Source organism: Apiospora aurea (assembly GCF_038362705.1).
Source record: "Apiospora aurea strain CBS 24483 chromosome Unknown utg000006l_segment0_segment0, whole genome shotgun sequence".
Taxonomy (NCBI): domain Eukaryota; kingdom Fungi; phylum Ascomycota; class Sordariomycetes; order Amphisphaeriales; family Apiosporaceae; genus Apiospora; species Apiospora aurea.
Window position 1 is genome coordinate 5194504 of NW_027117393.1, and position 24068 is coordinate 5218571.

The following is a 24068-nucleotide window of genomic DNA, read 5'->3' on the forward strand; positions in this document are numbered from 1 at the left end:
ATGCGTTTGATTGTTACCACCTTGTGCGAGTACCAAGATAGCAATGCGAATACGATCGTGAGTGACGAACGGACTATTTGTATGTGCTTATAGAAGGAAAGTAGCCATACTGCGGTGGCCAAGATAGCTTCGGAATCTCCAATTACCAAGTCAACGAACACACCCGTCACCACTCATGAGCGCCACCATCCAGATCAAGTTTGTATTTAGATCTGTCGGAAACCTTAAGATGCCTCGCAAATACAGATGCATCATATTCGACCTCGGGGGCGTGTTGCTGAAATGGGACCAGTCTGGCGCGAATGACTTGTCTGCTGCTCAGCTCACCGTCCTACAAAACTCAACTGCCTGGCATGACCTCGACAGGGGCAAGCTCTCGCTCAAGGATGCCTGTGTAGTAAGTCGCTGCCATCACAGACGCATGAAGGAAGGTGTATACTAACCTTGGCATAAGAAATTCGGAGAGATGCTGGGCCTAGCACCGTCCCTCATCGAGGATGCTTCCGTCGAGGTACAGCGGTCTTTCGTAGCTGACCACCAGATGGTCCAGCTCATGCTCGACTTGAGATCGGAAGATCCCGATCTGAAGCTCTACGTCATGTCCAATATCTCCAAGGTGCGTGAGTCGAAGGCTAATTCCTGTATAGATTTTTATCTAATTCCGCTGTAGGAGCACTATGACATTGTGAGAGAGAATGTGGGCTTACCCTGGGACCTCTTCGCTCGATGCTTCGCCTCGGGACACGAAGGGATGCGCAAACCCGAGCTCGCCTTCTTCCAGCACGTCGTCAATGAGATCGGGGGCTACCCGCGGGAGATGATCTTCGTGGACGATTCGGCGGAGAATATCTGCGCAGCCCGGTCCCTTGGCATCCAGGGCGTTCTCGTCGAAGACAAGATGGGGATTCACGATAGCGAGCTCTGGAGCCTGGTGCAGCCGGACTCCCTGCTCCGGGCCGTGAGGTTCATGAACGCCAATGCTGGACGGCATGATAGCATTGTCGAAGGCCAAGACGGCTTGCGGCTCCGAGACAACTTCGCCCAGCTGATGATCTGGGAACTCACGGGAGATGAGGATCTTGTCTACCTCAGGTACCCGTCGGGGACTCTTCATGACCCCGCGCGCGCGCTGAATGGCGCCAACACCACAAACGGCGACACCCAAGATGGTAACGGACACGACAGTAGTTCCGATCTGATCGGAGACGGCCTCTGGAACTACTTGTGCGAAATCCCGCCCTCCACCACGACCAAGACCTTCCCACTCAACGACGCCGACACCACCGCCCTGGCCTACCTCAGCTTCCCGACCACGCGCCTCTACCAGCACGTCGCCAGAATGAAGCAAGTCCTCGACCAGATGGCCGCGAACCTCGACCCGGACGGCCTCATGCAGACCTACTTCTCCGCCGAGTGTCCGCGCACCGTCCCCGAGGCCTGCTGCAACATGCTGCGCCTCTTCCACCGCCTCGGGCATGGATCTGGATCTGACCCCCGCATCCGCAGGACGGAGGAGTATCTTGTCCAGTGCGTCGAGAACGGGGCGTGTCGCTACGGGAGCGGGAAGTACACGGACCCGGAGAGCTTGCTGTACTTCGCCGCGAAACTACATAACGAGTGCAGCCAGGGCTCGGGAGGAGGGAAGTAGCAGCGGGCCGCTGAGGGAACGGCTCGACCGCGTGTTGAAGGCGGAGCTCGCGGAAAGGGTAGGCGTGCGGGTCAATCCCTTGGCCCTCGCGCTGCGCATCGCGGCGTGCCAGGCCGTGGGGCTGGAGGTTGGGGTGTACGCGAAGGATCTGGCCGGATTCAGGGCGCTGCAGGGGGCGGATGGAGGGTGGCCGGCGGGGCACTTTTGCTGGTACGGGCCGCCGGGGCGGGCGCGGGTTGGGAATCGGGGGTTGACGACGGCGCTGGGGATGGGGATTTTACAGCATGAGAGGCGCGGTGTGTAGTGCGGCTTTGGGTTTCCAGCTATGTCGAAACAATTCCGGATCTATAAGATGATAGTCTACTCTCACAATCAACCACACTTTCCCGACTTGTTTGACTCATCCAGCAGGGTAGCGGAAGCAAATTGCAATGGCATTGTCTAGAGAACTATCCCTTTTTCGTAAGAAAGTGTGGCGGACAGTGATGACTCTTTTCATTCAGCCAACGTAAATCGCAGCCGTGATTAGACAAAGAACACTAAACAAGAATTGCATTATAGGAGAATGTGGTGAATGGGTACAGCCTCGTGGATATTATTCAAGATATGAGCATCCCTAGTTGTTAAAGTTACCATCGGGCTGCTCTTCCCTGCAAGGAAAGCCACACGGAGATACGACATCACAAGTCCTGAAATTGCCGCCCGCTGCCTATAATCATGGATTACCAACAAAACACGGATTCCTCTTCCGGCCAGGCCACACCTGTGGAGGCGCCGCCTCCATACCGTCCCCGCGCATCATCCCCCGTAGCTATAGAAGCACCATCTATGATACATTCCTGCTGTGGCCATGTCGAAGGCGTAGGCAAGACTTATGAGTTATGGCAATTGATGCAAATAGGAGAAACCCCACTGGCTTCAATGGGCAAGATGGCCTTTGAGACCAAACTGCCGTGCTCGCGTTGCGCCCCCTTTCGGACCAAAGACATCAAGTCATGGTTGGAGAACCTCGAGGGCCGCGGAGATGATGATGACGATAAGAGGGTTCTGGTGGCAGAGCTGGCGTATGTCGTGGCGTACCTAGAGGAGAACCCGAACCTACATGACGCGGAAGAGAACCTCGCTCGCATGAGCGGCGAGGTCCACCGCTTGGGCGAGCCAGGGGTGGAGCTCGCGAGAGCTGTTCAAGAGGTTTGCAAGTCCTCGTCGGCGTCGCACATGGCGTTCATGAGAGGAATGCGGTACTGGCACCTGCGGCACAGGTACACGGATATGCGCACAGGATACCTCGACCAGTTCCGCGAGGAGCTCGGCAACCTTGCTGGGGTGCGCGCCGATCTCGAAGAGCAGCTGCACGCGGGCGAGGTGCAGCGGGGGTTCGGCCTCACTGGCCTCATCTCACTGCAGCAGCTTAACAGCCTCTACTACGCTCTGGCGGACGTGTACGAGGCCATTGCCCAGATCGCGGTCGCGTTGGCGATGACGCACTGGGATCTCTATCCGTGGTACCAGCCCTACGTGACGTCGCAGCGGTTCTTGCAGGTGCGGAAGGACCTGCGCGAGAAATGCGACAACTACAAAACACTCCCAAAGAAAATGCTGCGTGATGTGGGAGCCCTCAGGGGCAGCCTGCCGGTCCGCGAAGTAATCGATCACGTTCCGATCCCCAGCCGCGAAGATTTCAAGATTGAATGGATCAAAATGCTTGACAAGTACGTAACGGCGATCGTACTAGAGACCAGGGGAGCTCCAAAACGCTCTCAACGAAGCCGAGGCGCCTTATCCTACGGAGTACAGGAACTTCGACTGGTTGCCTTGTAAGGAAGATACTGTGGACGATGCTGTGGAGGACGACAAGCTATGAAATGAGCGAGATTGGTGAGATACCTCGGTCCCCTACGGTTGGATGGGGAGTAATAATTTGAAACCCGTCCGTTTGATACGCACATAACCAAGAGCGACCACCGTGACCAAGCGACTTCTGTAGTGAGATAACAAAGATAAATATGTGAACTAAATATGTGAAAGAATAGCATTGTGTCATATATGAAAGGGGCTCGTTGGAGATCCCACCTCTTCCAATGTTTATTTAGTCTCGTGGTAAAGTACCAAAGGAGGCAGTGATATTGAGGTAGCAAGTTCAGGGCCAAGCAAGCTAAGGGAACTTTGATTCCGAGGGGTAAAGGGCCCTCAGGGGCCTGCAGCAGCTGCAGCTACCCCTAGCTTCCAGCTCAGCCCAGGGATGTGTACTTAAGCAGGTGCAGTACCTAGCACAAACATCCACCGACATCGCCGCCAACTCCCAACCGCATCAGGCCTGGAAGATGGCCTGCCGAGTCATCGGATGCGCACTGCATTGGCTCACAGAGTCTGCCCTGCATCCAGCCATCTAACGGTCCGTCCAACGGCATTGAACTCAATTCACCGCTTGGGAATGTGCAGCCGTTATTTTGGTACGGGGAGGCTAAAGATGCCAGGGATCCCGCTGTTGTAGTATTCCAACAATGGTTTGCTGCTGCTGATCGCCTTGTTCCGAATCGCGGGGCAGGATGACTACGTCGACCATTTCAAAAAATTAATCGGCCATCCCACTTTAATTGTCGCCGCCGGGCCCCGCCCACTACTTGTACTTTCGCATCCCACCATAAAGAAAGACAAGCGACATCTCGCCTGGCCAACATCGCTCGTGACTCAACTTCGTCTGTACATTCATTTCCAAAGAGCAGGGTAAAGTGACTCAGCTCCAATTCGAAACCTCTACAGTCTATAAGAGAAGCACCGAGCCTCTTGATCAACAACAATCACTACTATACCAAGCAAGCCGTCCTCCCACTTTCCACACCAGCCATCGCGGGGCAGTTCCAGTAGAATCACCACCGACATCATGGCCGACCACCTCAAGCAGACGTTCGAGCGCTGCAAGGCCCAGAACCGGGTATGTTTTGGCCCTTTTTCTCGTCGCCATTATCAACGCCAATGGCTCGGATCTCGACGACTCCAATTGCCAGGAGACACACAGCTGACTGTTTGCGTGGTAGGCCGCCCTCGTGACCTATGTCACCGCAGGATATCCCACACCCGAGGTCATGCCCGACGTCATGCTGGGCATGCAAAAGGGTGGTGCTGGTATGTCTCTTCTTTTTCAAATATTTCTTCTGTATGCTCTTCTTCATCTCGTACTGACACGCCCGCTCGTCTCCAGATGTCATCGAACTCGGTATTCCCTTCACAGACCCCATCGCCGACGGCCCCACCATCCAGACCTCCAACACAGTCGCCCTCAAGCACGGCGTCACCATCGGCACCACCCTCCAGATGGTCCGCGATGCCCGGAAACGAGGCCTGACCACGCCCGTCCTGCTGATGGGCTACTACAACCCCTGCTGGCCTACGGCGAGGAGGCCCTGCTGCGCGACTGCAAGTCGGCCGGCGTCAACGGCTTCATCATCTGCGATCTGCCCCCCGAGGAGGCCGTCTCCTTCCGCAAGTTCTGCAGCAGCGGCGGCCTGTCCTACGTGCCCCTCATCGCCCCCTCCACCACCGAGACCCGCATGCGCATCCTCTGCTCCCTCGCCGACAGCTTCATCTACGTCGTCTCGCGCATGGGCGTCACCGGCGCCCTCGGCACCCTCAACGCCGGCCTGCCCAACTTGCTGGAGCGCGTCAAGAAGTACAGCGGCAACAAGCCCGCCGCCGTCGGCTTCGGCGTCTCCACGCGCGAGCACTTCCAGAGCGTCGCCGCCATCGCCGACGGCGTCGTCATCGGCTCCCAGATCGTCACCACCCTCATGAAGGCCGAGGAGGGCCAGGGCCCCAAGGCCGTTGAGGAGTACTGCTCCTACGTCAGCGGCCGCACCGGCGACCCCCAGACCGAGCTGACCCGCGAGGTCGGCATGGTCGAGGCCATGTCCGGTGCCAAGGAGCCCAGCGGCGAGAACGTGACGGTCAGCGGCGTCATTACCGACCACGACACCGACAACACGGATCTGATGGCGGAGCTGTCGGCGATGCACGGCAAGATCCCCGACCGCTTCGGCGAGTTCGGTGGCCAGTTCGTGCCCGAGTCCCTGATGACCTGCCTGGCCGAGCTCGAGGAGGGCTTCAACCAGATCAAGGACAACCCGGAGTTCTGGGAGGAGTTCCGCTCCTACTACCCCTGGATAGGCCGGCCCGGCCACCTGCAACTCGCGGAGCGGCTGACGGAGCATGCGGGCGGTGCCAACATCTGGTTGAAGCGTGAGGATCTGAACCACACTGGTTCTCACAAGATCAACAACGCGCTCGGTCAGATTCTGCTGGCGAGGCGGTTAGGCAAGACCAAGATCATTGCCGAGACGGGTGCTGGACAACACGGTGTCGCGACTGCCACGGTGTGTGCCAAGTTCGGCATGGAGTGTACCGTCTACATGGGTGCTGTAAGTCATATTGCCTTTGCCGGTTCCTGTTATCTTGAAAGCCTACACATGTACGTATACTGACCTTTATGCAGGAGGATGTTCGCCGCCAAGCCCTGAACGTGTTCCGCATGCGTCTCCTGGGCGCCAAGGTCATTGCCGTCGAGGCCGGTTGCAAGACGCTCCGCGACGCCGTCAACGAGGCCATGCGCTCCTGGGTCACCAACCTGGACGACACACATTACATCATCGGATCCGCCATTGGTCCTCACCCGTTCCCCACCATTGTGCGAACCTTCCAGTCCGTCATCGGTGACGAGACCAAGAAGCAGATGCAGGAGAAGCGCGGCAAGCTGCCCGACGCCGTCGTCGCCTGCGTGGGTGGCGGCTCCAATGCCGCCGGTATGTTCTACCCCTTCAGCAAGGACCCGAGCGTCAAGCTGCTGGGTGTGGAGGCCGGCGGCGACGGCATCGACACGCCCCGCCACTCGGCCACGCTCTCGGGCGGCTCCAAGGGCGTGCTGCACGGCGTGCGCACGTACGTCCTCCAAAACAAGGACGGCCAGATCCAGGACACGCACTCGGTCTCGGCGGGTCTGGACTACCCGGGCGTGGGCCCGGAGCTGTCGCACTGGAAGGACTCGGACCGGGCGTCGTTCGTCGTGGCGACGGACTCGCAGGCGTTCGAGGCGTTCCGGATCATCAGCCAGCTCGAGGGCATCATCCCGGCCCTCGAGAGCGCGCACGGCGTCTGGGGCGCGCTGGAGCTGGCCAAGACCATGCCCAAGGACTCCGACGTCGTTATTTGCCTGAGTGGGCGTGGCGACAAGGATGTGCAGAGTGTGGCGGATGAGCTGCCTACTATTGGGCCCAAGATTGGCTGGGACTTGCGTTTCTAGATGTCCCGCGTATCTATCTCTGGGGCATTTAATGGGTGGGTCAAGTTAAAAGCACCGGGAACAAAAGGCGAATAGAGAAAAGAAAACATAGAAGTGTAGATGAGAGCATTGTTTCACACATATTTGAATAGCATCTTGGAGTTGTCAGGCTTCTTCCATGATTCTCAGGAGGCATCGTATCAGATACCGATTTGTACAAGAGAGTAAAAATATAGTAGTACAATGTTGCCTTTAACTTGACATCCCGTCCGCTCTCTTTTTTTGTCTTTGTCTAGATTGTGGACTTTATACATGGTCCTGCTGCTGTGTAGCAAGCATCTGGAGGAAACGTATTCGTGATGCCCGTAGAGTCTGACCGGATTATGCCGTCTTGGTCGGTTCGGAAGTCTCTTGAGCCGGCTGCTTCAGCTCGATCATGACCTGTCCGCCATCGGTCTCCTCGCCCAGGACGAACTCCTCCTCGTGCGCCAGCATCCGGTCCATCTCGCCCAGGAGCTCCTCGCTCGGCGCCGCGCCGCCCGCCTGCTCCGCGACCAACAACTGGTGCGCCTTGGGCGGTAATCCCATGGCCTCGCGCTCGCGCGCCCAGCGCTCCTGCACGGGGGCGGACTGCATGACCTTCCACCTGAGCCGCCAGCCCGCGGGTCCCAGCTCCTTCAAGCGGCGGGACTTCGCGCCCAGCAGGTAGTTGTCGATGCCGCCGAGCTTGTCGATGGTGCGGAGGACGCCGGTGGTGAGGCGCGTGCGGACGAACATGTTGAGGCTGGGCGACCAGAGGCGCTTGGTGTGGCGGTTGGGCTTCCAGTGCGTGGCGGCCTTGATGTGCCATTTTGTCGAGATGGTGTTGCCGAAGCGGATCTTGCTGGTGCCGTACAGGCCGGCGTTGCGCTGCTTGTAGGTGCGGAAGGGGCCGTAGGGGTAGTCGGGGATCTGCTGCTTGGGGACGGTGAGGTGGGTGGGGGGTTTGGCGCTGGAGGGGGGTCGTCGTCGTGAAGGTGCGGCGGGAGGATACAGCGGCGGCGGTTGTGGAGGTTGTGGAGGTTGAGGACGCTGCGAAGAGGCAGCGCGAGGTTAGGGGGCGTAAGGAGGCCATGGTGCCGGTGGTTGTGTGTGTCAGTTGACACTGACTGACGTTCGCTGTCGTGGTCGGGGGAATTGGCGTGACGGGGCAAGGCGGCGACACACAATCGACGACTTGGAATTGAAGCTCGCCGCTGAAGATTTTGGGGACTGATGAATTGGATTGGAGCGATGGACGGCCCGTCAGTTTAGGCGGGTCCGGCCTCCAGGTCAGCTACAGCAGCCACCCCGCTAAAGGTCGATCGCTGGGCCAATCACAAATCACCTGACTTGGCGACTCTTCGTGCCTGACAACTGCACTCACTGTTTAGGGGGGAGCGACAACATTGATGGACGTCTTGACCGACAAAATTACGGAGAGAAGAATTGCGAAAGACGAATTGCGATTCACGTCGAATTGATTGAGTTGGCGCACTTGCAGATCGCAAGCAGTGCCTCCCAGTATGCTACCACCGGTAGACGAGTCGGTGTTGACTGACAACCCGGACTTCGAGAAGCTGTACAAGTCCCTCTCTGCCGACATCCTCAGCCCCGACGGCTCCACCAAGAAGGATCCCGCCGCCGAGCAGCGTGATGCCGTTCGACAAGTGAGTACAAACAAAAACGATGATCCATCATATAAGCCTCTCTTTTTATTTGCTTTTCATGTGTATACAGAAACTTACAGACATTACAGGAACTAAAGGAGTACCGCCTCAGAGCGACGCGGCAGCATCTGCTCAAGCAGGCCCTCGCCACCGCGACTTCCCAGTCCGCCGCCTCGCAGCCGGCGGCCCCGAAGCAGATCCCGCAGCACGGCCGGACGCGGTCGCACCTCACCCGTGCCTCCTCCAACCCAGTCGCAGCCGCGGACGGGGGAGAAGGGGGCGGCGGCTCCTCATCATCACCCCAGCAGCAACTCCCGCCCGAGCTCGTGGATCTCCTGCTGCTCCTCCCGGACTTCCTCGAGAAGGCCCCCAGGCAACTTTTGCCGCAGCAGACTCTACGTCTGCTGCTCAGCACACCCCCCTTCTCCCACTTCCCGTCGCACCTGTCCAGCTTGACGGCGATCCTCTCAACCCACCTAACCACCCAATCCGCCTCCCTAACCCGCGTCCTCCACCCCACCACCAACGCCTCCTTCCTCCACCGCCACACCGTCAACCTCCCCGTCACCACCTCGGACCTCGTCTCCAAGTTATCTGCCACGCGCCGCGAGCTGACCGACGCCCGCCTCCGCACCACCACCACTCTCCTGTCCCACCTCGACCAGCACGCCCGCGCCCTGTCCATCCTCATCCGCGCCCTCGAGGCCAAGCACGGCCCCGCCGCCCACAGCACCGCCCTCCGCTCCCAGCGCTCCCACCTCGAGGCCGCGCTCTGGGCCGCTTCTTTACGGTTACTCCTCCTCGAGACGAAAGGGCGCGTCTACCCCAAGGGCGCCGGCGGGGCGCTCCGGAACTATCGCCGCCACCTGCGGGATGCGCAGATGCGGCTCGAGGACGCGTCGCGGGTGCGGGAGCGGGAGCTGGAGGACTATGGCGTCGTCGTTCGCCCTGGAGATGCAGGGGGTGATGGCAGTGGGGACGAGAACGAGATGTCGACCAAGGAACGCAGGATGCGGGAGATGGCGCGGATTTGGCGCGAGATGGAGGGGAGGCTGGAGGAGATTCAGGCGGATCTGGATCGGTTGGGCAAGAGCTGAGAGGGAACGTCCTGTCGAGCATGAGCATTTACTAGCGAGGGGTTTCATGTCGTTTGCGCGGAGAGCCAGTTTTGGCAAGTCATGTTTAAAAAGTTGCTGGCGGTATCTCTTCCCTGCCAGCAATGGGCTGCTTTTGATACGAACCATCATCACGTAGTCATAAACAGGCACAACTGTAGCATACACCAATAAGTCACAAGTCCAATGTCAGAAAGCAGTATTTCATGGGAAAGAGATCTTGATTGTTGGTACATCGAAGACATAGCGCAAGGAGACCGATTTCTATCTAACCGTCTAGCATGATGATTGATGATGATGGGGCCCGATCCAATGCACAGCCAAGTGTTAACCAGATCCGAATCTAGTAGACTTCTCTTTTTCCCAGCCTCTCTTCTCAGTTTCCCCGTCTCTGCCCAAAACTCGAGACCGAGTATGCAGGTACAAGATCGCCGTTCTGCTGTGTCGGGGGTGGGTATCGTCACACTTTTTACCGGTCGATCGAAAAAGAAAACGCCGCCCTTTTTGTTAAAAAGTGACTTCTCGTATAACACATCTCTCATTGGTCAAAGTAGCCGTATATCTAAGGGAAAGATATTTCCAGCTTAACCCTTGACCTTGTAGATGGCCTCGGCGAGGCGGCCGACGTTCTCGCTGGTGATGCCGGCGACGCTGATTCTGCCGTCCTTGGTGGCGTAGACGCTGTGCTCCTTGGCGAGGGAGTCCATCTGGGCCGGGGTCAGGCCGGTGTAGGCGAACATGCCGATCTGGCTGGTGATGTGGCTCCAGTCGTGCTTGCTGCCGAGCTTCTCGAGGTTGTCCTTGAGGAGGGCGCGCATGGTGATGATGCGGTCGGCCATCTCCTTGACCTCGGCGAGCCACTGCTTGTAGAGGGCGGGGTCGTTGAGGATCTCGGCGGCGATGCGGGCGCCGTGGATGGGCGGGTTCGAGTACAGGGGGCGAACCAGAATCTTGACCTGCGAGTCGATGCGCTTCTTCTCCTCGGCGTTCTCGGCCACGATGGAGAAGGCGCCGACGCGCTCGCCGTAGAGACCCATGTTCTTGGCGAAGGACTGGGCCAGGCAGATGTTGTGGCCCTCGGCGACGAAGTGGCGGACGGCGAAGGCGTCCTTGTTGGTGTCGCCCGAGGCGAAGCCCTGGTAGGCCATGTCGAAGAAGGCGTAGTGGCCGGCCGACTTGACGACGGAGCTGATCTCCTTCCACTGCTCGGGGGTGGGGTCGACGCCGGTGGGGTTGTGGGCGCAGGCGTGGAAGAGGAAGATGCTGCCCTTGGGGGCGGCCTTGAGGTCGGCGACCATGCCCTCAAAGTCGAGGCCGATGGTGTCCTTGTTGTAGTAGCGGTACTTCTCGACCTCGAGGCCGGCGTCCTTGAAGACGGCGCCGTGGTTGGCCCACGAGGGGTTGGGGATGTAGATCTTCTTGGCGCCGGGGTAGAAGCGCTCGAGGAAGGCGGCGCCGATGCGCAGGGCGCCGGTGCCGGAGATGGACTGGGTGATGACGAGGCGGTCGAGGGCGGAGGAGTCCTTGCCGTAGGCCAGGACGGCGGCGGACTTGGTGAACTCGGGGACACCAGTGATGCCGGCGTACTCCTTGTTCAGGTTGTTGGAGACGACCTTCTGCTCGGCAGCGCGGACGGAGGGGGAGGACGTAGGGCTTGCCCTTGTCATCGCGGTAAGCACCGACACCTGGGGAAACGAGCCAATGTTAGTCACAGCTCTGGGGCAAGCTACAGGAATGGAAATTCAGAATGGGGAGTTGACTTACCCAGGTTGATCTTCTTGTCGAAGGAGTCGGCCTTGAAAGCCTCGGTGATACCTATAGCAGCAGCTGTTAGCTTGTGTCTGGTGGAGGCGAGCTTGTCTGAGCAGGTTTGTCGACTTACCCAGAATGGCCTTTCGGGCGCAGGAAAGTTAAGGTTAGCCATTGACGTCGGAAAGTGACAGGGTCAACTAAGTTAAGCTTACATCCTGGAATTGTGTCAGTCAGCGCATCTAGTACAGGTATATCAACAAGTCCGGCGAATGGCAACTCACGGGAGGGCCCTGGGGCACGTTGGCCCAGGTCGAGCCAGCGCGGACGGCTTGGAAGCGGAAGGCAGAGGCCCGGCGGGCAACGGCTGCACCGCGGGTGGCGACACGCAGAGTGGAGAGCATCGTGACGAAGGGAAGAATCACAATGGGCTGGCTGCAGTATCTCAATGTCGGTATGGAATGATTGAAGGATGCAGAGGAGGGAAATGCAGGTGTATTTTTTTATATTCACCGAGGAATCGTATGACTTGGCCGACGAACGGGGTGAAAGCGGGCTGGAGCAATGGGCCAGATCGGAAGCTCCAGAATAATTAATTCCTCACTGGCAACGCCCATCGAACGATGACAGCACAAATTCGCTGCCGGGATCAGCCCTGCAGGCGCGACAGCTTCCTGTAGTCCGGCCGGATTATCGTTATTAAGCGCCGACTCCAGACTCCTTCACATGTTTCTATTGGCGCGGGTGTTTTCGGGCCCACATCTTAGCCGATCTGCCCCAAGAAAAAAGAGGCTTTGTACCCGTACATAGTAACCCCGCGGTCACTGGTCAATGGCTGCTTATCGCGTACTTATACTTATCCGCCATGCACCCCTTATCTCCAGTCCCTTAAGTCCTGCACGTCTTCGCTTACACTGGAATGCACTAACGGCCGGGGTTTAGGAGAGCATGCTACCTCGATGTCACCAATGTCACCGCCTCCTCCACGAGACCGAATATTGGAAGAGGTGAGATCCCCCATGAGTCTTGTGCTCGTCAGGCCAAACGTTTTCCCTTTATTTTTCTACCCATGACGTCTTACTCCATGGGTTTGGTTTTACAATAGCCATCACTAGTTCTTTGGGGACTGGAAAAGACACATCCCACAATGTCATATAGTCAAGGTGCAAAGCATGCCTGTTCTTAAATTCAATCCTAGTACTTTCTACCTAACCGAAGCGGGATTCCGCAATACTTCTGTACTGTCGTTCACCACAATGCCTGTAGCCACTCAATATCGAATTCGACAGGTAAGAAGTTGTACCTCTTGCGGGTCGTGGGGTAAGGGGACTCCTCAGTCTCCTCGATAATACCTTGGCGACCACTAAATTCATAAAGAAGCGACATGATACCCCCTTTAATATTTTAAATAAACGCAATTCTCGAGTCGTCACGACTGGGCATAGCGACGAGATCCACCAGCTCGCGGACCGGGAGGCTGCCCTTAAATGATCTCACTTTAGGCTGCAACCTTTGGACCTTGCCCCAGCACAAACTGTGCTCGGCACGTATATATTGCTGCACGTGCGAGAATTCCTTGGTCGTCAAGTAGGTGTGCTGATACGGCCAGAGGTCCGCATGCGTGTGAATCACCATGGCTGCAATGTTGACAATGGCTTCATACAAGTCGGCCAGAGCGGAGTAGAGGCGGTTCAGCTCACGCAGGGAAATGCGGAACGAGTCATCCTCTTCGCCCCTTTTTAGAAGCCGCTCGAGCTCGGCCTGGACCCGGTTAAGGTTGCCCAGCTCCGTATCAGGCAGCCCGAGGTATTCTTCTCGCGCGGACACATGGGCGGCGCGCAGGCCCCAGTACCGTGACCCCTGGAGCAGCGCTACGTGTGACGGCGACGTCACCCCGTAACCGGCCCTAACTGCCGCTATCAAGTGTGCCCCCATCGTATCTAAGAGGTGGACTTCGTCGCCTAGGCGTCTGAGAATACCGTCGACCTCTGGTAGCTCGGGGTGGTGTTCCGCGTACGCCACAACCCATGCCATCTCTGTCGCCGGGGCCCTTTTGTTGTCGTCGAGATCATATTCGTGGGGCCTTAGGTTCTCGACCCACGTTTTGATCAATCCGGGATAGGTGCAACGCAAACATCGCAGGCTGGTTCCGAGGATTGTGCCCAGGCATATAGTGAGTTGCTCCTGTATCAACTGCCATAGCTGGCGAGGCTTACTGGACTCCTCGCGCTTTCCACAGTGGGAACTGCGGAATAACATCTATGTTTCCGCCCGGATACTGTGAGGGGGCGGTGGCTCCGTGTGTCCGTCCTGGCCCGAATCGGCACCCCTGTCTTGATGGTTGTCCATGATCTGGTAAGCAGTCGGATATAGCGACGGAGAGATTTTGTGCTATGTACGTAAAGTGTGACGTAAGATAGAATTATGACTTAACTTGACGGTAAAGACGGTTGGATGTTGGACAAGTTCCCTATTTATTTACCTTTACGGTTACCTCCATGTTCCTTCGTGTTCTCTAATTTGCATCTGCCTGATACATAATTCTTTGCCAAATTCCTTGCTATGAATCACTTTGACTCACGGGCAAAGGGGGCCTCTTCAGACAAAGAATCGTGATTAATTGCAATAATCTTACCTGGTGAGCTGACCTCCTGCAGAAGACAAACTATCTATATTTTTCCCCTGAACCCAATATGTTCAACCCCGAACAACGCCATCAACTATGAAAAGTGACGATAACCGTAGCTTAAGTACCTAGAGTACCCAAGCAATGAGTCAAAGTGGGTTGACTTGAGCCCTGCATCATATACCATAGGCTTTTGGCTTCTGTGACAATAAATCGTCTCATCCTCTTAGCACTTAACTCAAGGAGGTAGTTCCCCCCCCTCTCACTTTGCAATCGTGCCGTTGTGTCCACCCGCCGGTTCATCAAGAACCTTGACCACAAAGTAGTCCTCCACCACGACCAGCCCCTTCTTCACCTTCTCCCAAACCTCCGTCGTGCACGACGCCGGCTTCAGGACGTAGCACCTCGGCTCCGGGTACGGCGGCGGCACGTTCTTGACGTGCCACGTGTCCGTCGGCCCCGCGGTGACCAAGTCCTCCGAGACGTGCCGCTTGCCCGTCGGCACATCGCGCCCGAACATGGCCCGCATGAAGACGGCGTACGCCCCCGCGGGCTGGTACGCCGGCACCTCGTGCCCCGCCTGGAACACGCGCGTGAAGCTGAAGTTGCCGACCTGGCGCGTCATGCCGGCCGCGACCAGCTCTTGGGAGAGGCCCGTGTCCTTCCCGTCCAGCAGCTCCAGGTGCGAAGCCGGGACGTAGTCGGAGGACGCGGCCATCATCTGCTCGTACCCCGCGGCCCTGAACTCGTCCGCGCGCGAGAACGGGACCGCGAGGGAAGCCTTCTCCCCGCCCATCCAGTTGCACGCGAAGTCGCGGTCGCCATACACCATGTGCACTTTGACGCCGTTGTCGATCAGCGACGCCGCCGCCTCGAGGAAGCCGCCGCGCAGCATGTCGTACGACTTGACAAACGCCTTGGCCACCGCGGCCGCGGTCTCGGTGTAGTTGACGGGCACGCCGAGCGCGGCCAGCACGGGCGCGTGCGAGAGGTAGCCGTACATGTAGGGCGTCGGGAAGGGGTCCTTGGCCGGGTGCGCGATGTCGTAGACGGCGCGGCCCTGGCGGCTGTACAGCCGTAAGAGGTCGGTCCAGCAGTCGTCTTCGACGTTCTCGCACACGGCGGCCAGGTCGTCCACCTTCTTTCCGGCGTCGTAGAGCTTCAGCGCGGCTTGGCACTCGGTCATGCGCTGGCGGCAGCCGTCGGGCTTGGTCCAGTTGTGCAGGAGCTCGTCGTGGATTTCCTGGGTGAAGGTCTGGATGCCGTATGTCTAACAAACCAACCAGGGTCAGAAGACTTAGATACCAAAACCAGAAGCCCGATGTCATGCACTTACGTTGTTGTAGGGGAACTGGATGTATGTCTCCCCTGCGTTGGCACGTCCAACACCCCGTTGATGATTCCCAGCGTGTCCAAGTGGAGATACTTAGCCCCCTTTTCTGCACTTCCCTTGGAAATCTTCTCGTTCTGCTGCTGGAAGAAACTGATGATAGAGAACTGTCAGCGTTGCAATCATCTTCAAGACACACCGCACTCACCTCATGAAACCTGGCCCGTAGTGTCCGCCATAGCTCTCCGTCCACAGACTGATGCGGTCATTGATAGGCTTGTAGTGCGGGAACTCAGAAACCCAAGTCTGGACAAAGTACCACAGCGCGTGGGCGGCTTGGGCCGTGGTGTTGGCCGTCTGGGATTGACTCTGGCTGCCAAAGGTGCCGTAGTGGCTGGTCAGGTTCGTCACTGGCAGGTTGTCGTCGGTGAAGTTGGTCGGCACGATGGTGAAGCCCCCGTCTGCGCCCACCTTCCAGGTGGCGTTGGTCAGGACGTCGTACGAGAAGCCGACCTGGGCGGGCTGGTCCAGGTAGAGCATGTTGACCTCATTGTTCCAGCTCCAGGGGTTCAGGTAAGTCGTCTTGGAGTCGTTGTGCACATAACAAGGTCCGTTCTCTACATTCAGGGGGGCGGAGTTAGCCAGAGCTCATGGTCGTAGTGTCTGTTGGATGCGATCACTTGCCTTCGAGAACTCCCATCATGGATGACGCTCCCGGGCCACCGTTTAACCAAATGGCCAATGGCGCATTGGCGGGATCTTTGCGAGCCTCAAAGAACCAGAAGAAGCTACATTAGCTTGAAGTCAGCGCATGATCTGAAGTGGTGGCGGGTTCAAAGGTCAACTTGCGTGTTGATGGGGTAGTTCTGGGCCACGTCGCTTCCAGCGTCAATCAGGCCAGGAGGTAGGTGAACGTAGCCGGAGTACGACTTTACACCAGGAGTAGTCTCGCATATTCCCGGCTGTCGGGGGTGTTAGTGAACAAGGAAATCCCCACAAGGGCCCAGGAATCTGGTATGTACCTCTTTGTACGAAATCGACACGTTCTCGTGAAGTTTGGAGTTTATCCACGTTATGCCCTCTCGCTTGGGTGGGAACTGAGCGCAGGCCAGCCCAAAAAGGCCGCCGAGAACGAGTTGCTGTAACCTCATGGTGGTTGTGTGTGCTAGATGGATGTATCTATCAGTTGTGAGTCGGCTACCAGCAGGGGTGGTTGTCGCTCGACTTTATACCAATACCATGGAAAATGCCAATGATATCTAATTATATGTATCATGATCACATGTGTCGTTGAGGCTGGCCAAGCACGTGGCGCATCAGCATTCGCATTCTGACCATATCGATCTCGGACGCAACCTGCCCCTTGCGGCGTAGCGTGGGGTCTCGGCGACGCCCGCAGCATAAGCGGAGAGAATGTGATGCGCAGGCGATGCAACGTTCTTTAAGGGAGACCGGGGTCTAGGCCTTACGCAGGTACCGTGATTGGGGCCGACAAAATGCGGCCGAGGGATTGCGGCATCGGTGGTGGATATCCTGGGTAGGCAATAGGAGCGCGTGGGCGATTGCACCGAAGATGTCGGACATTGGCGAACATTGGCGGCGGTGCCGTAAGCTGAGTCTCACAGCTTGGCCACAACCCCTTATCAAACGAGGGCTCAGCTTGTCAGCTTAGATTATGGTATTATTGCATCTCGAGTCTGCCCTGATCCATGCTAATAATAGCAAGATAGTGGCAATACAATGTCCGTTTTTGAATATATATATAGATCTTACCACACTATTCTAACGTCGGATTTCCTTTCCACGAGACAGTGAGTAATTATGTTGGCAAGACAACTTCAGACTTCAACCCACGGCAACAAAGGTATGCTGCTGTACGAAATAACGTTTTTGTGACACACTACAGTTCTTGATTACTTCCAATATGTAAGGCTGTTCTCAATAATCAACCCGGAAAAAAGCCATTGAACGACAGATTAATCGCAATGGGCGAAAACCACAAGTAACATGGATTCGGAAGACCAAAGACCCCGAGACAACGTACTGTGAAGCGGCCAGGAAGCCATTTCGTACGCTCGTCCCCGATTCGGCTCTCCCCGGAACGCATACGGGCGCAAATAAATCTCCCATTCACAACCTCCCTCAATTCTCAGGAACAGCTTGCCCATCCTTGCTGTTCTTCTCCGCAAGCAGCTCCTCGATCCTATCCATCGGCTTCTCCGGCAGCCCCCTCCGTCCATTCTCCCCAATATCCCTCTCCGCATCGTACGCCAGAACCCGCTCGCTCGCCTCCAAGAACGCCGCCCGCAAGTGCCGCCACAGTTCCTGCTCCGCATCCTCCTGCCCGGGACGCGGGTAAAACAGATCGTTCCGCAGAAATGCGCGCGCCGCCTGCTCCACGCCCGTCGCGTCCCACTCCATCCAGCGGCAGCAGTCGAAGTCCAGGATCCAGAGGCAGTGGTCGCACAAAACGTCCGACGAGAAGGTGAAGGCCGGGTCGGGGGGACGGTTCCAGCGGCTCCACCGGTCCGTCTTCAAGGGCGCGAGCGGCGGCGGCGCCAGGACGAACTTGATATCGTTCGCATCGGCCCGAGCCTTTCAGTGTAGGACCGCGAGCGTCTTGGCCATGGCGGTCGCGTAATCCCGTGCGGCAGTAGATGGTAGCCCCAGCTCCGAGAATTGATCGAGGTGGAGCGGGAAGTTGCGCAGGCTGAAGAACGCCTCCCTGGACCGTCCGCGGCCGTGCTTGGTGCGTCCCAGGTACTGGCGGACGAGGCAGTCGCGGTTCTGCGCGTCGGCGCGGATCTTGGCGGGCAGGGATGCGTCGTGCGTCGTGGGGCAGAACTTGTCGATGAGCAGGTTTCTCACTCGTTCCGGCATGGGCGGGATGCGCTCCGTGAAGAGGGCGTTGCGAGGGGTGTAGCCCGCGGGGAAACGGCGCAGCAGGCGCTGGTCCGTCCCGGACGTGTTTCACGCGAGCTTCTCGAGCCAGGCGAGGCAGCGGGTCACGGTGAACACGCGCAGGTCCTTGGGACACTCGTGGACGGCTTCCAGGATGTCGCCGTGGCGATTGTAGTCGTTGACGAGGGAGCGTCCTGGACCGCCGTCTTCGCGCTTGATTGCAATCGCGCGGGCCGGATCGGTGGATCTGGACGGATCTTCTGGAGCGCTCCAGACGCTGCCGCAGAAACCCTGGCCGATGCGGCGATATGTTGGTAGGTTTTGATCAGGTTTCGGCCTCTCGGGCCATTGGGGGTTATATGGGTATTCCATGGTTGTTGTTCTTTCAATGTGATATGTTGTTATTGGTGTTGTTATTTGATATGAATGCGACGAATTATGAAAAGTAGAACAATTAGACGTCTGTTTAGGTTATGCTAACGGGCTAATCTTGTTCAATATCGGAGAAAGAAAAGAGTCATACATTTACGTTTGGCCAAACCATGGTGACGGTCATGATCAAAGTTACCATGGTCAATCGGTATATCAGAGTTCACTGTATCCGTGGCGTATCATAACCCTATTATACTACTGCTATGTATAGGTACGTTCTTTAGGCCCAGTAGCGCCGTTATTATCCGAGCAAAACCCCCTATATCTTCTTCGCCCCCGTAACCGCGCCCCAGATATAAGCCGACCACCCTCCGAGCAGCAGACAGATCAACAATCCAAAGCAAGACCGGGAGATGAGGCGGTTCCTCGCGCCCTTGGCCTCGTAAAACGCGCGCTTCATCTCGAGCAGCCGCTCGGCCCGCCCGCGGCGCTGCTTGCGGTTCCACTGCAGCGCGCCTAGGTCGACCGAGAAGTACGCGAGACCCGCGAGCACGAGGGAGACGAATAGGGAGCCGCCGGCGAGGACGAGGTAGAGGGATGACGACGTGGTTGTAGGAGTTGTGGTCGCGGTCCTGGATGACTCCGGCGAGGATTCGGACGATGATGTTGATCCTGGGAGACGACGGCAAGGTTAGTCTGCAGAGGCTTTTGAAAAGAAGAGGGATTGGCAGAAGAGACTACTCACGAGTTGTTCATCATGATTTTCAAGGAGTATGCACTCCCGAAATCGGTCTGGTGGAATAGCGAGGTCCGCATGCTGTCGATGATGACGGTGGGGCTGTACGAGGAAACGATGGCGTAGATACCGAAGCCGGCAGCCGTTCCTTGGACGGCGCCGGCCCACTGGACAAGGGCCATGGTGATAAACGAGCCCAAGCCGCCAATGACCACTATACACGGAGTTAGTAAGTATCCCTTTGCTGCGCCATAGAGCCCGAGGATGGTTAAGTGTTGGGAGTGAACTTACTCAGGGTCACGCGCTGCCCGAACAGGTCGATGAAGATAGCGACGACGGGGACGATGAAGAACCCAGCATACTGCAGCAAGGCCGAGTACCACCCCGCGGTGACGGCGCTGACCTTGAACCGCTGCTCGGCCATCTCGGTCGCGTTCTGCTTGAACACGACGGCGGCGCTCGTAGTAAAAAGCGAGTACGCCATGATGGACCAGAAGGACCAGGGCAGCCGAAAAATCTTGCCGACCTCGAGCTTCTTGGCCTTTTGCTTCAGCCGTTCGCCCGTGGCCGGGTCGACGACGTTGCCGTACCGGCCCGCCGACCGCCGCACGAACCAGAGGTAGGCGGCGCAGACGACGTTGGTGAAGAGGTTGATGAAGACGGCGATCCAGAAGACCCAGGCGAAGTTGCCGGTGCGCACGGCGATGACGTTGGCCGACCCCGTGCCGGCCAGCGCGCCGAGCTTCTGGATCATCAGCTCCAGCCCCAGCGTCGACGCGAACCCGCCGCTGGGCGCGAACCACGACGAAAAGACCTGGTACTGCGCGATCTGCGTCGAGATGTCGCCGAGGGCGAGCACGATGCGGCCCCCGATCATGAACCGGAACGAGCGGGCCTGGGCCGCGCCCGCGACGAGGATCGAGCCGACCGAGTAGACCAGGTTGCCCCAGAACAGCGCCCCCGCGCCGCCCGCGCGGTCGGTCAGCAGGCCCGTCGCGAGGATCAGGAGGGTCGTCATGAAGTCCTCGCTCGCCTCGAGCAGGGCGTAGCGCTGGTTGTCGATGCGCAGCTCGCGCTTCAGGGTCGACTTCATGGCGCCCGTGATGCCGTTGCTCCAGGAGCTGCCGAAGCGGATCAGGCTCACCAGCACAATGGCCGTGACCTTCCAGCTCCAGGGCGGTGGGGGCTTTGTGTCGGCCGCGGCGGCGTTGGCGTCCGCGTCCCCGGAGGGGGAGGATGAAGAAGCGGCTGCTGCATCGTTTCCGCTAGGGAGGTCGTCCCGACTGGCTTCGGAGCCCGACTCTATGGCGACAGAGACATCGTCGGTTTTGCCATTCTTCTCCGCGTCAGCAGCACTGGGGCCAAACATGATGGTGTTGGGGGACGAATGAAATGGCTCGGGCAGGTTACCGAGGAGGCCCTGTCAGGAGTGGGATGCAACCTTGGACATATATACCCAGTTCGGGAGACCGCGGAACCTCAAAGGAGACACTCGGGCCATTAGCGTCGAAGTTTTTTGATCTGATAAGATTGAAAACAGCTGATGATTGATTAGATACCATGTCCATTACTCCACCCTGGGCGGTGTCAAAACCTGAATTAAGCCTAGGGCACTCCACTTGCGGCGGCCTTCACGATGATTTCATTGTGGACTTTTCGTGCTCAATGCTCTTGGCTGCTTGGCATTCGAGTCGAGCTGAAAACAGCCGGACCACCACGAGGCTCGGATTGCATGGGTCCCCTGGGAGTTCCTCCGCTTCTCGGATATCTGTCCTCATAAATGCCTCTTGCCCTTCACGGAATCGGCCGATTAACACGTTTGGGCATTGGGTTCTGATCGAACCACTAATAGGCTAACGATGTTTCCGGATCTTGACATGTATATACGATGTGGATGTTTTCATGGGCTGGGTTTATTGCTGGAGTGTATGAAATCTAATCGCAACTCACTTATGTGATTCTCACCCACTCGTAACCAACGTCGTCATCAGTTCCGGCCGTGGACTCGTCTCGCTGCCCCGGCATGTGCCCATCGACGTAGCATGCCTCCAATAGCTTAAAAGAGTCGTCGCTCTCACTGAAGCGTAAGGCATAAGGTGCGCCGCCATGATCCACCAAAAGCGCAGCAATCGTATCTCCGACCGAAGAAGATGATCGAGTCCAACCACCAAGCGACCAGACTCAAGCACACAATGCCTTCAGGTTGAGAGGAACGAAGCCCTGAGTCTGATTGTTGATCAAACAAACCCGCGGATCCGAACCAGGCATATACGCATTCGTCCCCAAGCTCTTATTCTCATTGCCGCAGACCAACTGGCCCCCCGACTATCTCGCACGTGAGGTACTGCCACCCCTTATTGACGATATCCGCCTCGTTTTTGAAGTCGTACGGGCTGTAGTCCCCCGCGGCGTCGGCGTCCGGGTCGACGTTGGCGTAGAGGGCCTTCGGCCCGCCGGTGTTGCTGTTGCACAGCAGGGCCAGGTGCCCCGAGCTGCGGTCGAGCTGGAACTGGGCTACCTGCCCCATCGGTCTCGCGTTAGACCGGAAGAAGGCCATGCTCGAGGCTTTGCCGCGCGGGTTGATGTCATAGGCGGGGCGCTGGTCGTAGTTGCCGCCTTGGGACTGGAGGGTGAACATGGCGACGGGCTGTAGGGGGGGGAGGTTGCCCTGTTAGCAGTTGGAGAAAACGGGGCGATTGATCATGACCGACGAGGACGGAGAGACAGAGACAATACCTTTTGACACAAGTCAATAGCCCGACAAGATCCCGAGACGCAATGCGTATTGGAGCCGCAAACGTTCCCGCAAGCACCACAATTCTTTGAGTTCGTCTCCAAACCCGCCGGCCGGCCCGGATCCGTCGTGTTGGAGTATTCCAGACTCCAGGCGAACGTGTATCCCTCACTCCCCCGCCATTCGCCGCGGTTGGTCATGTGCAAATGGCCCCAATATTGCGTGTACTGAGTCCACGAAAGCACCAAACATTAAACCGGGTTCTATCACGAGAGAGGCGAGAAGTGGGCTGACTTACCATAGCACAGTACTGTCCCACCGCGGTCCCGTCCCGCATCAGCATATACGTATTAAACAGCTGACAAGTCAGCGGCGCCCCGGACGCGGGCGGGTGCTGGAGGTTGTACGCCGTCTGCGCCTCGCACGCCGCGGCGCACAGTCCCACATCGAAGGGCCCGCTCGTGAACACCTTGGCGCCCATAAACGTGTTGGCGCCCGTGCAGTCCGGTGGCGCATTGATGGCCGCGTCGACGGCGGTTCCGTTCAGCGGGTCGGTGTACCCGGGGACACCACCGAACATTTTCTTGACGTACCCGTTCGACCCGGCCATGACGACGTGGAACTGGGCGATATAGCCGCCCTGGTGCTCGTCGCTCCGCTCGTCGACCGGGCCGCCCCAGAAGACGCACTTGATGACGGCGGTGCTGCGCGGGTTGGGGCAAAGCTTGTCATCGGGGCCCTAGCCAGTTTGTGTTGGTCCAAATTGCCCCACGGAGCGCGGACCTCGTTGTACGTACTCGGATGGGATCTCGTTCGAAGTAGATGTTGATGGCGGAGCAGCCGTTGATGGTATCGCACTGGGAGGCACATGCCACCGGATCGTACCTGCGCACCCATAGGGTGTGAGTAAGCCAGACCGATTGGTGATAGAACTCGACTGAACATGCCAAGAGGCTACTACTTACGATTTCAAAACGGTGAATCCCAAGTACCCGTAGGAGCTGCTGGAACCCTGGGTATTGACAAATGTCCTGGCGTAGTTGCTGGGAACCGGAGCATTGTTGGCAGCAGCCGAGGACGCCGAGTACGCGAGGAAGCTGTCGGCCGTGTCCGGGCTCGGCACCGGCCCGTATCCGGTGGGCTGGGGAGCACATGGGGCGTCTCGACGGGAGGCTTTCAGGGTAGGTGCAGCCCCCAGGATGGAACCCGGAGCCGACAAGGAGGCGGTCGGGGTAGTAGCGTCTGAATCAGGAGGCGAACTTTCGGTAGGGGCGGGTTGGAGAATATCGTCTATCACTGTACTCGCTAGGACAGTCGGCAGAGGCACGCTCAGCGTAGGTCGATCACGAGTGGCGGTCGTAATGGGAAACTTCGGGGGGTTAATTATGGATCGAATGATGTCTGCGGCCCCTAACCGCGGTAATGAACACCCCTCTGTCTACCTGCACATGGTAGCTATGCAGATAGCCTATCAACACATTGAGAAGCGGAACTAGCGGTCATTGACTTTGGCTGAGCAAAAGATCGTGAGCCTCCGGCCGTGTACTCCACCCCAGGCCATTCATCCTGGCACAGATGGGACTCGGACTCGGACTCGGGCTCGGAGGTCTGTTGATCCAAACGCTGCCAACGTTCGGTCTACATGCAATAATCCGCCATCCTCAAGATGGTTGAGGGTATCGTTGACGCAGTCCCCATGACCGAAAAGAAAAGTGACAAAAAGTCCAAAAAGAAAGGATTGATGAGAGTGGGATTCGAACCCACGCGGATTGCTCCACCAGGATGAAGATATTAAGGTGACCTTAACCTGACGCCATAACCAACTCGGCCATCTCACCCTTAGTACTGTTGAGGCATTTCGGGATGACAATATGGTCGGTTACGAGACGCTATAAGC

The 24068-nt window shown here is 57.8% G+C and overlaps 11 protein-coding genes across 11 annotated transcripts; 4 read left to right on the forward strand and 7 right to left on the reverse strand.

The window, feature by feature from the left end:
• Positions 1 to 175: 175 nt before the first annotated feature.
• Positions 176 to 1648, forward strand: PG986_010198 (uncharacterized protein; the record flags this gene model as incomplete). Its single annotated transcript, XM_066846420.1, has 3 exons — positions 176 to 397; positions 455 to 616; positions 671 to 1648. 3 exons carry the CDS (start codon positions 176 to 178, stop codon positions 1646 to 1648), a joined length of 1362 nt encoding a protein of 453 aa, XP_066698818.1.
• Positions 1649 to 2578: 930 nt separating this feature from the next.
• PG986_010199 (uncharacterized protein) lies at positions 2579 to 3469 on the forward strand (the record flags this gene model as incomplete). Its single annotated transcript, XM_066846421.1, has 1 exon — positions 2579 to 3469. The coding sequence occupies one exon, from the start codon at positions 2579 to 2581 to the stop codon at positions 3467 to 3469; it is 891 nt and encodes a 296-aa protein (XP_066698819.1).
• A 1063-nt stretch (positions 3470 to 4532) lies between these two features.
• Positions 4533 to 6941, forward strand: PG986_010200 (Tryptophan synthase; the record flags this gene model as incomplete). Its single annotated transcript, XM_066846422.1, has 5 exons — positions 4533 to 4583; positions 4687 to 4774; positions 4851 to 4966; positions 5047 to 6063; positions 6138 to 6941. 5 exons carry the CDS (start codon positions 4533 to 4535, stop codon positions 6939 to 6941), a joined length of 2076 nt encoding a protein of 691 aa, XP_066698820.1.
• A 360-nt stretch (positions 6942 to 7301) lies between these two features.
• Positions 7302 to 8034, reverse strand: PG986_010201 (mitochondrial 54S ribosomal protein bL28m; the record flags this gene model as incomplete). Its single annotated transcript, XM_066846423.1, has 2 exons — positions 7302 to 7911; positions 7991 to 8034. The coding sequence occupies 2 exons, from the start codon at positions 8032 to 8034 to the stop codon at positions 7302 to 7304; spliced, it is 654 nt and encodes a 217-aa protein (XP_066698821.1).
• Positions 8035 to 8464: 430 nt separating this feature from the next.
• Positions 8465 to 9705, forward strand: PG986_010202 (uncharacterized protein; the record flags this gene model as incomplete). The annotated part of the gene is made up of 2 exons (XM_066846424.1): positions 8465 to 8608; positions 8698 to 9705. 2 exons carry the CDS (start codon positions 8465 to 8467, stop codon positions 9703 to 9705), a joined length of 1152 nt encoding a protein of 383 aa, XP_066698822.1.
• A 602-nt stretch (positions 9706 to 10307) lies between these two features.
• PG986_010203 (Aspartate aminotransferase) lies at positions 10308 to 11876 on the reverse strand (the record flags this gene model as incomplete). Its single annotated transcript, XM_066846425.1, has 3 exons — positions 10308 to 11408; positions 11488 to 11538; positions 11757 to 11876. 3 exons carry the CDS (start codon positions 11874 to 11876, stop codon positions 10308 to 10310), a joined length of 1272 nt encoding a protein of 423 aa, XP_066698823.1.
• Positions 11877 to 12876: 1000 nt separating this feature from the next.
• Positions 12877 to 13506, reverse strand: PG986_010204 (uncharacterized protein; the record flags this gene model as incomplete). Its single annotated transcript, XM_066846426.1, has 1 exon — positions 12877 to 13506. The coding sequence occupies one exon, from the start codon at positions 13504 to 13506 to the stop codon at positions 12877 to 12879; it is 630 nt and encodes a 209-aa protein (XP_066698824.1).
• Positions 13507 to 14360: 854 nt separating this feature from the next.
• Positions 14361 to 16579, reverse strand: PG986_010205 (uncharacterized protein; the record flags this gene model as incomplete). Its single annotated transcript, XM_066846427.1, has 7 exons — positions 14361 to 15368; positions 15435 to 15466; positions 15544 to 15581; positions 15637 to 16045; positions 16113 to 16216; positions 16278 to 16390; positions 16451 to 16579. The coding sequence occupies 7 exons, from the start codon at positions 16577 to 16579 to the stop codon at positions 14361 to 14363; spliced, it is 1833 nt and encodes a 610-aa protein (XP_066698825.1).
• A 991-nt stretch (positions 16580 to 17570) lies between these two features.
• PG986_010206 (uncharacterized protein) lies at positions 17571 to 18701 on the reverse strand (the record flags this gene model as incomplete). Its single annotated transcript, XM_066846428.1, is given in 3 exon segments — positions 17571 to 18023; positions 18039 to 18377; positions 18438 to 18701. The coding sequence occupies 3 exon segments, from the start codon at positions 18699 to 18701 to the stop codon at positions 17571 to 17573; spliced, it is 1056 nt and encodes a 351-aa protein (XP_066698826.1).
• Positions 18702 to 19020: 319 nt separating this feature from the next.
• PG986_010207 (uncharacterized protein) lies at positions 19021 to 20806 on the reverse strand (the record flags this gene model as incomplete). The annotated part of the gene is made up of 3 exons (XM_066846429.1): positions 19021 to 19333; positions 19447 to 19651; positions 19729 to 20806. The coding sequence occupies 3 exons, from the start codon at positions 20804 to 20806 to the stop codon at positions 19021 to 19023; spliced, it is 1596 nt and encodes a 531-aa protein (XP_066698827.1).
• A 927-nt stretch (positions 20807 to 21733) lies between these two features.
• PG986_010208 (uncharacterized protein) lies at positions 21734 to 23621 on the reverse strand (the record flags this gene model as incomplete). Its single annotated transcript, XM_066846430.1, has 6 exons — positions 21734 to 22084; positions 22237 to 22398; positions 22470 to 22910; positions 22969 to 23056; positions 23137 to 23430; positions 23614 to 23621. 6 exons carry the CDS (start codon positions 23619 to 23621, stop codon positions 21734 to 21736), a joined length of 1344 nt encoding a protein of 447 aa, XP_066698828.1.
• Positions 23622 to 24068: the final 447 nt, after the last annotated feature.